At 49.5% G+C, this 12,088-nt stretch overlaps 1 protein-coding gene across 1 annotated transcript in view; it reads left to right on the plus strand.

Annotated features, from left to right (window-relative positions):
- Window positions 1-2,668: 2,668 nt before the first annotated feature.
- Window positions 2,669-12,088, plus strand: part of PYGL (glycogen phosphorylase L) — a 112,857-nt gene continuing 103,437 nt past the window's right edge. Inside the window, exon 1 of the mRNA XM_085626978.1 lies at window positions 2,669-3,455. Within this exon, the coding sequence (XP_085483104.1) occupies window positions 3,210-3,455 (246 nt within the window). The 5' untranslated portion in view covers window positions 2,669-3,209. The remainder of the gene's footprint in view (window positions 3,456-12,088) is intronic.

A 12,088-nucleotide genomic window follows, 5' to 3' on the forward strand; every position in this document is an offset into this window, starting at 1 on the left:
CAGGTGGGGTTTCACTCAAAGAGATATGTAGGGCGGACACTAGAGTCAATCATAATACTTTTTTGTCTCATTACAAGTTGGACTTGTTTTCACGTTCTTTGGAAAATGTTGGTAAAATGGTTTTACAAACAGCTAGGATTTAATTGTTGTAAATAAATAAATATATATATACATATTCGATTCAAATGCATATAATTGTATCGTGTGTGTTTTGTTTTTTGTACTTGGGTACATCCTCATGTGTATTGACTATGACGGGGAAGACTCCCATGGGAGTAATGAAGATTACCGGTATGTCATAAATTCACTCTAAGCAGACCCTCCAGCTTTTCGCGTTTCGCGATTCACGAAAAAATCGCGAAAACGGGAGACTTGCGCGATGGCCGCAATATTTACATTTGTAGCCGAGATATTTTCAAAAAGATTCTCCCGGGAGACAGCAAAACAAATAATGCCCGTTTATTGGCTGAGCGCGCACACGTCATTACGTAACGCCGTCCAATATCTACTTTGTCCTGCCCTGGCCAAGCTGTGAGAGGCGATCAAGAACAACAGTATGTGCACAGCTTTCATCAGTCGCTTTTTTTCTCAGAACAAGTCTGCAGAAATCGGAGCCTTGATCAGAAGCAATTAAAGAGAAAAATAACCACCCGTTAGGTTACCAGATATTTTCTTCAGGCGTCCACAGCCACTTGGATGTTTTTGAAGTTGCAGCAGTTTGAATTCTAAGCTGACCTACTAAAGCATCTGGCTACACCGGATTTTGAATCATTTGGTGGTTTTACCTGTCCTAGTTGTAACGGAACGTGCTGTTTTGCCGAACATATCTTCGTTCACAAGGACATTCCTGCGCAGCTGTTGTGCTTAGAGAGGTATTTTATTTTGAAAGCTTCAATGTGGTCTATTAAATTAGAACTAATCTTACTAAAGATCCGATGTTGAACAATTTTGTAAGCAAGTGCACTACATGAAAATCTCAACCTTCTGCAGTTCACTAATTGTGTGCTTATAAATGCTGTCATTTGTATCCTGGAAATATATGCAATAGACACAGGCATGTATACACACACAGATAAATTCACAAAAAATGTCCTTGAAATTTCATGCAGGCCAACAAACATACAGTCACTTTTAAATATGCACACACATACAGACAAAAATAGATCGATTTGAAAAAGAAAGAAATTTCGGCTGCCAACGTTCCCAAGCTTATCCGGGCACCGATTGGATATAATGGAACATGCAGTGCCCCCCATTACAAAAACAAGACGCCAGAAACACCCTGGTATGCAGCTGGTTGACTCCGGGGCATGGTAGACAGAGGCACCCAGCCTTGAAAACCGACCTGGTAGGGTAGTGCATGCTTTTATTATAGATACATAAAATTGTGCTGTACAACGAACTGTCTGGCTACATTTAACAGTGGTTGAAGGCACCCATTCCTCTACTGCAGCCCAGAATGCGGTTGAGCTGTCTAGTGGCACTCACCTGTGCTGTGGGGCCTGGTATCTAAACATTTTCAAGAGTTGCTCGTAGCACCGCCTGAGTTATGGCTATCACTCACTCTGGCTCTGAGGCAAACACTCCTCTTGGCCCACAAGTGTAGCACATTCTAGACGGGTCCAGGAGGCAGAGGTGCCCCGGCAGCTGTGCATACATGGGTGCTAGAACACCGCAGGGAGAAATAGGCCCCCTCTCACGAGATGCAGATAAGGACGCTTTAAACATGCCTATTTCACAGTGGAGTACTCAGGTAAATCAGTTTACATTGATTTAAGGCTGAAAAGGAATGATTACGAGTTAAACAAAGTGCCGCTAAATTTCCATTTTTGTGCCGCTAAATTTCCAGTTTTGTGCCGCTAAATTTGCAAATCTATGCCGCTATATCCTGGGGGGTCTGTCTAAGTGCTGGGGAGCCTCACCATGGGTCAGGCCCGCCCAGCTGCAAGAGTTGTCTCCTGCACCAATATTCCATTTTGTAATTTACTTAAATGTGCTGTGTGCTGCGAAATGCATTATGCAAACTAATTAACTACACAAATGGCCCAGTGCGTTTTAAAATGCACTGTTTCCTGGAAAATGACCCTCCAGACTGTGTATTGTTCCAGACCAGTAAAGGGAGTGCAGTGCCCACGGTAATTGTGACTAGAATTAGAATCTAAATATGCCTGTGCCACATTCTTCGAAAAAGTATCCCAACGCCCCTTCCGCTCACCCCTCTTTCCCACCAGAAGTTTGGTTATAGTTTTGCATCTGCTGACTTTAATTCCATTCCGGAATTAAAGCGCAACTGCTTTGCAACATGTAACACTTTAAAAATGTAAACATTTCTTCAATGGCGTCTTCGAGCAGAGATGGTGCTCGGCCGTGACTCAGCAAGGTGGGCTCAGAGAGAGGCGTCTCCCTTCCGATCCTCTGGTCCAACTCCACCCTGCTTTAACTCTTCTCCGGCCGCTTTGCTTTCTCCACACTTCCCTATCTTCTTCCCCTCGTCTCTGCTCTCCGCTCCTTAACGGGCTCCCTTTTCTCCACCCCTTTCTTTCCCTCTTATCTTCGTTTCCCCTTTCAATATCCGTACCACTCCTCTTGCCCGCAGGGCCTTAATAAGGGCAGTTTAGGTGTTAGTAGTGTCTTCCGGAAGGTTGTGCCGTGGGCGTGACCGAGGAACAAACCAGCCCGGGGAGAGGAAGCAGACGGGAGGATTTTTGGCAACTGCGGAACATAGAATAAATAAATTGATGTATCAAAGGGTGGCTCGCGGGAGGCTGAGCTACAGGACAACTAGCGTGTGGTGTCAGAGGTTTCATGGCTGTGCCCCGTCTTTACCTCACATGCAAATGACTTTTCCACAGCCCCACTGCACTATCAATTATACACACCTTTAAGTAAAAAAAATCCCTTAGCCTAGACTAGACCTCGAGTAGAGTTCGCACTTCCCCAAATGACAGGCTGACAGCCGGGGTGGGAGTGGCTGTCAGCACCGCGATGCCACATCCCTCCCGTCACGTACAGCCTTGCAATGCGTGATGAAAGCTGTAAATTCGGCTTTCTTTGGCCCTCAGAGTTCGGTCAGTGGGCGGGGCGAAGGGCGGGACCCAGCGCCAGGGGAGGGGAGTGGACTTTAACTTCCCATAAAAAGTCTCGGCTCCGGCTGCTCTCTGCGTCTTGCCCCTCGTCTTTCTCTTGACACCCTCAGCCTCCGGTCCAAGATGTCTCAGCGGCCCCTGACGGACCAGGAGAAGCGCAAACAGATCAGCATCCGCGGCATCGTGGGCGTGGAGAACGTGTCGGAGCTGAAGAAGGGCTTCAACCGGCACCTGCACTTCACCCTGGTCAAGGACCGCAATGTGGCCACCACGCGCGACTACTACTTCGCCCTGGCGCACACCGTGCGCGACCACCTGGTGGGCAGGTGGATCCGCACCCAGCAGTACTACTACGAGCATGACCCCAAGGTGAGGGCGCGTGGCCGGGCTTCTGTGGCCCTGTGAATACTGTGATCCTAGGGCGCAGCTGTCAGTGGTGCAGCGGGTGCAGTGGCACCTTGGCACAGAGGCACGAGGGGCTCGCTGGGTCTTGTTGTGTTTTGCTATGCGAGCAGGGGCCCAGGTTTCTTGGGTGATATGGAGCAGAAATGTACTTACTGGCGTCCAGTGCGGGGGGGTGGAACCGACGGTGAGGGGGTGATGGAGATGGCGTGACCCTGCGATTATCGGGGTCCTGGAGGCAGGCGCGCAACACCCATTGGACTCAAAGGGCTTCTGCCTGTGGGTATATCAGTATGTACTAGTACCAGACTGACCTGAAGGTGAGGCAGGGGTCGTCACCCTCTTACTAAGGGCGCGGGGCTAAATGGTTGTGCACCTAGCTAAGAGCAGACCCCTGTGGTGACGGGTAGGGTTCAAATGAGGCCTTTAGGGTGCTGATTCTGTAATGCCTTGTCCTCGTGAAGGTGGGTCAGTACCCATCACACGGGTACTGCGAGCAGGACCCCGCGGTGAGGGATGGGGACGAGCTGGGGGCAGTGACCATGCATAGGAAAAGGGGCCGTAGGTTGTGATCCCGGTTCTGGACTGCACGGGTGCGAGGAGAGATGTCTTGCTTTGTGTGACCCAGGGACGTTTTAAGGCAAGCGCGAAGCGGGCGCAGGCCCAGCCTTTCAAAGAAGGGGGAGGGGAGCTGAGAGGGCCAGCTCAGTGCTGCAGAGTCTTGCTCTGATGACCTTGAATAATTATTAAACCAATTGTTTTTAATACTGTAAACCTTTAATTCATTTTTTAATTTGGGTGATGCGTGCAAGTCTATTACAGACATTTTTTCAGAGAAAAGCTGTGCATTTTTTATGCAACCTCAAAGTTAATTTTAGTTCAAAACGGGACCTCACATGAGAAATGGGAGGGAGTCACAGACATTATTTGCAATAACATTTGTGAGTTACTGCGGTGTTACAATATTTAAAACCCAGGTCACTATCCCGGAATATTAGATGTAAACACATTAAGAACATGGACAAGTGTCTGTTAACTCAATGACGAGGGCATGAAAAAGCTGAAATTGGATCATATATGCAAAGCTGTTCCGAACAGGGGCCCCCAAAATCATTTAGCTCGGGGCTCCCAAATCTTTAAGATGTTCCTTGTGTGGTGGGGTTTGGTCCGGAGGTGTGGTGACATTTTGACCCCAAGATAAACTGTTGTCTTGCAGGGTGGGGGCAGGACCTTTCTGGTCCCAGAATTACTAACTTATGAATGGCCTCCTGGAACAGGATATGTTATTTAACTTTCTAAACCGAAGGTTGATGGTTGATTCCAAGGTAATCAAGTGATATAGATACGGCCCGGGTGGGCTCTGGGGCAGTGTGATGGGTGCCACCGCACTGGGCGCTTACTTTGGGGGCGTGCCTTGTTTTGAAGTGCACTATGGAAGCACCTGCTGCCGCTTTCCTGGCATCCAGCAGTTTTCAGGCAACCAAAATGACGCCAATTCTTCGAAGTAAAGTCGACCTCCCTACCACGGTGGTACTTTTTTAAAATTCTGAATTTGTGCTTTTCGAGACCAAGCACTCTTAAACTATTCTGTCTACCTGTAGGGATTACTTGTGACTCCTACAGTGTTTCCTCTGTCTGATGTTACCTTTTTGTTATATACAGATTTACACGCTTTGTTTCTTTCTCTGTGTAATGTGTAGGTGATGTAAAGTGCTGACACCTTACAGTGGTATGAGTGGCACTATAAAATAATAGCATGAGTGTTTATTGGGACTTGAGGGGCACTGTTAAACAGTGGTAGTGAGGGATTCGGTGGAGAAGGCGGTCATTGGGGGGCGCCAACTAACATTGTCGTTGCAGGCGCAACCAGCGCTAAAGCCGGCCCTGGGTATGGCAAATGGTTGGTGCAGAGTTAACAAAGGAGATGAAGGGACTTGAAAGCCAAGGTGCTTTGCTAGAATGTTCCTTATAAATGTTATTGAGTTTGCCTGGCATGTCACAGGGACACAGCTTGTCCATTTCTGGGATTTATTTTACAAATCATTCAGGTTTGTTTGTTGAATTGGGTCACTTGGTCTGAACCCAGACTACAACTCCCAGAATGCACATGAACACGCCTGCTGCCTTCTGGCTGTATTAACGCTAAAGAACTACATGCATACACTCATTGGTTGAATGGAAGCTCAGTAGTGTAAACGGTGGCCTACGTGGACCTTACAAAGTCTACCTGACCACATCCACGTAAAAGTAGAACAATTTCAGAGACACCCAGGGTCTCCGTTCTAACTCCAGTGACAGTGTGTGATCCTGGGCCTCACACTTATTGCTGCAGGAATTCAGGTAATGGCAGTGCGTATGTAGAGCATCGTTACTACGAGAATCTGAGTTCTCGTATGCCTGTTCAGAGTCCTCTTGGTTTCACGGTGTATCCCTGCTCTGTACCCCGGTGGATTATGGACAGACCCCAAAATCTGCTAGTTTATTTGGGAAGTTTGTGTTTAAGCACGAATCGGGGTCAAAGTGCGTCTGGGCGCTTAAGGCTTACCTAGAATAAAAATGCAATATTAAAAGAACATTAAAAACAATATCCTGTGTTTAAAACAAAAAAAAGTTTTAGGAGATAAAGTGAGTTTACAAATTCAGTGCATCAAGACATTAAATAAGAGAAAAGGACTAAATCAGTCTAAGGTTTAATCTTTCAAACGCAGTGTCTAGCATTGGCTGTAATTGTTTAGCTAAACGGAGTACATTACGGATTGGAAACGTGCATCTTTCTAAAGCAGTTCCTTGGTTTGAGAAGTATTTATTGGAGTGACAAAAGGTAAAGCGGGTAGGATGGAGAGGGGGTTCAGGTATTGAGAAATGTATCCAGTAAGTGAGATCCAGGAACGTTTCAGTAATGTAAAGCCTTAGAGCGGTCTAATGGACACCGTAGGGTGTGCCTTCCCTCCGGGAGGACCCGTTTGATGTGGTTGCATTTGAGTTGGCTGCCAGCCTGCAGCATGGAGGGACCGCCTTTAGTGATGTAATGGCCCTCATTACGATGTCGGCTGGAGGCAACCGTTTCTGTGAGGGAACCTCACCTGATTACAATGCGACCGCATGTGGTGCAGTCGCAAACTCATGGTCATTGAGAAATGGGAGTTTGCCAATCCCTGCACCATGTGGCAGGCACCTCACGGTGCAGGAATTTTCAGGGAGGCACCATAGGTACCCCCTGAACCCCAACTGGAGGCCCATGGGCCCCCAATGTCGCTTTCTGACAGCCTTTTCATGTCGAAAGGACGACATGGAAAGTAATGTGTAATCCAGATGGTGGAGCCGAGCCTGACTCTGCTGTTATTGACGGGATTACTATTCCGCCCCCGTTCGAACGGGCACACAGAGCCTGTCTGAAGAGGAGCGGAATCACCTTGCAGTTTTCACTGCAACCACCGTAATCAAAATACGCGGCCGGAGGGAAAGCTCAGGATGTCGGGCGGAGAGCCTCTGACCACTGGTCGCAGGCTTTCTGCCCGACATCCAAACCTAGCACCGTGTTTAATGTTCTTTGGTGAAGAGAGTATTTCCATTGTCAAGGTAGGAAATGACAAGAGATTGCACAGCAGTGCAAGTCCTCTTTTTACTCTTGCAGTGTAAGTCCTTAGGTTGTAGAAAAAGTTTGCAGCTAGAGTAGTGCAGTGGTTAAGATCCCCTCTGTCCAGATTCTTGTTATGGGCTTCATTGTTATGTTTCTTGTCCAATAATACCTAGTTATTTGGCAGGTTCAGCAATTTGAGAGGAAGAGGACAGATCGGATTGGGTTTGGCCAATATTGGTCCGGATGGGAGGCAAGCTTTGAAGAGTAAGAATTTCAGTTTTTATCCATTTATTTACTTGCATACATTTTTGTTTGTCGGAGTGACACGAAAATCAGATGGTATAATCTGCATTGGCAGAGACTCTGAGGTTTATCTGGATATTATCTGCGTAGTGATGCTGCTGAGCTCCTTGGTAGGTTAGTGCTCCAAGGGATTCACGATAGATATTGAAAAGTAAAGGGGCCAGGATTCATCTCTGGGGTACACTACCGGTTATAGAGGTTGATTTGGAGCCCAACTCTTCACTTTTAATACATTGGTATCTGTTTTCAAGGTAGCTGTGTGTACGCTGTGCTTGTGAAATCTATTAGTAAATATATCTTAAAAGGAACTTGCCTCCCACAGTCACTTCTTATTGGTGCTTGTCACTTTACTTTTCCTTGTTTCAATTGGTTGTGGGTGTTCTATTACCTGTTCGTTTGTGTGTTTCTCATCGGTTTTCCATTGGCAGAGTTCTGCGGTCATCACTTTGGTGGAACTTCGTTTAAGTGTCGCAAGCACCAATCGGGAAAACAAAAGCAGGAATCCACTCGTGTGTGTGTGTGTTTTTTTTTTTTTTTTTTTTTTTAATTTTGTTATTTTTTTTATTAATTGCTGGCAGTTGAATATAGATTCTGTTTGCTGACAGTCTTAATTTAAAACAGAAAAAAGTTAACACATCTTATGTACTTTTATGTGTGGGGAATTCTGCTTTGGATATTTGAATTCTAAGCGCAACCCAGTGGAAATTACTCTACATCCTAATATTTTATAAAGCAAATCAAACATGGGTTTGAAATCATTCGTATGGTTTGTTGTAACTTTCAATTGCATACATCTGAAGGTTGGCTTTATGGCCTTTTCTCATGGTTGCATTGAGGGCTCTGTAGTTAAGTAGGATCTGCTTTTATGGTTACCTCCACCTTTTGCCTGGTGCTAAGCTGTTATTGACTAGTGTGACTGGGAACCTGCTAATCAGGACCCCAGTCTATCTGCTTTCTCCCTTAAATTGTTGTGGTTAGTATTTGGGTACATCCCAGATTGAATATTGGGGTATCCTTATCAGTCCCTGGTATATGGTACCCAGGGCATAGGTACCCCAGAGTCCCCCCCCCCCCCCCCCCCCCCAATGGGCTGAGGCATGCATTATGCCACCAATGGGAGACCATTCAAAATACAACTACATGCCTGCCATTGCAGCCTGTGTATGCTGGTGCTAGCTCCACTTACTAAAGATATAGGCTTCCCATAGCTAGTGTCACTGCATTTAAAACCTAGAAGTCACCCCTATAGCAGGCCTAATCAATCCCGAAGGCAGGGTGCTTGTTTTTAAGTGTGAGGGTGCCCCTGCATGAGTCGGACACCCCTACAGCCTACGGAGTCTCCGGGTTATTAGTGAAACAGCCACATACTATATAGAGGGGCACCGCCTAATTACACAATGACCATCTTGAAATTGTCTGAAACTGATCCTATCATGTTTGGTATCAAACATGTTGGAATCATACCCCCAGACCTTAAACGGTGTGGGAGGTATGATTCCAAGCACTGGAAGAACCATAAGTTAGGCTGTTAGGTGTTCCCGGTGCCAGCCTTTTAGACCTGGACAGCACAAAATGGTTGCTGCCGACCAGGATTCTGCCCTCCTGCTGCTGAGCCAAGCTCGAGCAGGGGAAGGCAGAGCAATAGGCATCCTGTCACAGGGAGGTACGACCACATCCCAGACAGGATTTTGTGTATTGGGGGTGGGTGTGCTTGCCAGCGCCACTCCATCTGTGTGAGGGGCACATTTGGTGCCTCTGTATCGTCCAGTTCAAACCAGCTCTGAGAGCTGTTGGATCCCGCTCTGGCGTGAAACTGGACATAGGACATGGGAATAACCTCCCCCGCCCCCCCTGTCCAGACCCTCCTGTGGGAGGGTCTCCTGAATTGCCCTAACTCTTACTGTAGGGTACTTAAGGGCTTACCTGGGTGTAGGTCCCTAGATTCGTCGTGGGACAAGATTCAGATCTGACACCACTTCTTCTACCGTCTGGGCACTCTAGACTTTGTTGGGCTCAACTTTGTCTCCTTTCTAGTCTGCTGCATCGTCTGTGCCTGTGCACCCTACAGGAACCTTTCAAGGCCTGTGGGCATCAGACACTTGAAGGAATCTCCTTTGAAGTGAAGGAGTCACTTCCCTGCATTCGCAGGCACCGCAACTAAGTTCACCGGCCTGTTAAACCTGAACTCCTCTGGTTCTGCAACACAGGTGGTGGTTCTCCACAGCTCTCAAGGCCTGCCCTGTCCCGCCCTCTCACAAAGTTTGAGGCCAATATCCCTTGTGGGGGCTGCAATAACCGAACTCCTGTGCACTGCGTCAACTTGCAGTTGCAAAGGCTTGTTGGCTCCCTTCCACCAAGATCTTTGACCTCCAACCTCATGCACTTCCAGTGACCAAATCCTTTGCCCAATTCTATCATCTGCACCGTGGCCTGCATCTTTTGGTGAGCTGCTTGTGGTCTTCTTGCAACTCCGGCCTGTGGGTCTTATTGAGGGTCACCTTTGTTTCTTTTGGGCTCCCCTGATTGCTTGGGCCCTGCCCTGACTCCCCTGCTTGTGTTGAGTCCCCTGGACCTTGCTGGTCCTGACTCTGCACCTTCTTTGACTTCTGTGTTGGTTGCATTTACCAAGGCTTGTTGGTGCTCCCACAGACACCGACCTCTCAGTAATCTACATCTGATGCGGGACAGCTTGTGCACTGCTCCTTGTCTTCCTCAGTGTCGCCTGGTCCTCACAGCTGCAGAGTCCAGGTCATCGTCCTCTCCTGCAACACCAGACATCGGAGGACATTAATCTTCCAAGTCTTCTGCTCCCTCCTGAGTGACAGACTCTGTCCCCTTTGCTTGCAGGTATCTCTCAACTAGAATCCACCTTCGGATTCCACTGGACATTTTCTCCTTCAGCAGCTGCACTTTCCTAAAGTCCTCAATTGAGTTCGATGGCGGTTTCCGACACCACTCCACACCTATGCACCTGGCTTCCCTGGTATAGGTAACGTGGGTACTAGGGTATCCACGTGTGGGGCGGCTCTCCAACATTCTGTGTTCCACGGGCTTTCTTCAGGGTCCACTGGGAAAGGTCCTTAATCCTTTACAATTCCAACCGCGACATACCTGTTGATTTGTACGGAGTACATGGTCGTGTTCCCACACTGCACATGCTCTTTGTGGTGTTCCTAGTCACTCACCTTGGGTAGTTACTTGGGCACATTGTCTTGACCCAAGTCGTGATTCTCATACCACTTTCTTAGGATATGGTTTGGTCCCCCCCCCTGGGGTCCACTGTGTATTCTGGGCTATTTACTGCATTTCTTTGCTAAATATTGTCGGAAGGGGGGGGCGTGGCCTGCAGCCAAAGAAAATGGCCGCACACTAAGTAAGCTGCGCTAGGAGACCGCAGCATATCTCCCCAAATCCGTCATAATCCACATACTACTGGACACCCACCTGCAGGCAAGGCGAAGGGGCAGTGGCGAGCAGCGATCGTCTGGTCCAGGGCTGCCCGAGTACATCCGACTGCAGAGGAGTGGAAACCACGCGGACGCTGACCGGGACGAGAAAATGGCGCCCGCCGCCCTGAGGTGATCGGGGACTGCGGAGTGAACGGCTCTGCTGTGCTGGGTGGTGCGCGGCGGCTAGCCCAGAGGACGGCGAGGTGTGAGCACTCCCCATTGGAGATTGTGCAGGTTGGAGTGGCTGGGCCGCTAGGGCGGCGGGGGCGCCTGATGCCAGATTGCGCCTGAAGTACGGCGGATGCGGCCCGGCCTGGTGAGTCGCGGGAAGGTGCCTGCGGGGGAACTCGTGTGCGGAGCTGGGGCCGGCCTGCTGAGGACTGCAGCGGCGTGCCAGGAGAAGCACCTGTGTGCCCTAAGTGGTGGCGGGTCTGGCGGTGGCGGCCTGTGAGAAGACTGGGGACGCTCGGGGGCCTGTCTGGCCCCGCTGGAATGGAGGTTTGAGGCCTGTGGGTATCCTGAGCGTGGCGGCGCCCGGAGCTGGCGGGGGTGGTGTGCTGGCCGACCGTGGATCGCCAAGAGAGTGGAGGCAGCTGACTGCAGGAACAGAGCCCAGCGCGCTCGTGCTGGGCCCCTGTGTTCCTACACCGGGCGTCCACGGATCTGGTTTCTTCGCCCACTGCCTGGGGCGGACACAGTGCTGCAGACTTTGTGGTGATTCCGTGCCGAGGGCCCTGGCGCTTCACTGTCTTGGAGGTGGCTTGGCTGTTGGGCGGTCCTGGGTCCTTGTGGGGTCTCTTCAGCTTCGATAGCCACTGCACCAGGAGGGGCAGCGCAGGCCTGGACTGTCATCGGTGGTGGAGGTGAGAGGTGGTGCTCAGGGGACGGCATGTACTGAGGTGGCGGTGGGCCCTGGGAGTGACCGGTCGGTACAGGCCGGCAGACCTGTTGATTGTGTAGTGGGGCCACTTGCTCCGCCGTGGTTGGTCGGGTCTTACCTGGGCCTCTGACAAAGTGGTCCTGGGAGCCAGATACACTGATTGGTCTGCTTCACCGGGACTCCTGCCATGGGTCGCAATAAGCGATCGGCGCCGGCCCAAGCCAATCAAATTGATAAGTACACGGTGGCTATGGGCAGGGTCGAGGGCCAGCAAGGCGCGAGCCAGCGCATTGGAGTGGAGGATGACTCTCTGGAACCCTCGCTCCGGGACATCATGCTAGTGATTAAAAGATATGCGTGGCACGATGGAGCCAAAGTTGGGTTCAGT

Source organism: Triturus cristatus, chromosome 9 (genome assembly GCF_964204655.1).
Source record: "Triturus cristatus chromosome 9, aTriCri1.1, whole genome shotgun sequence".
NCBI classification, from domain to species: domain Eukaryota; kingdom Metazoa; phylum Chordata; class Amphibia; order Caudata; family Salamandridae; genus Triturus; species Triturus cristatus.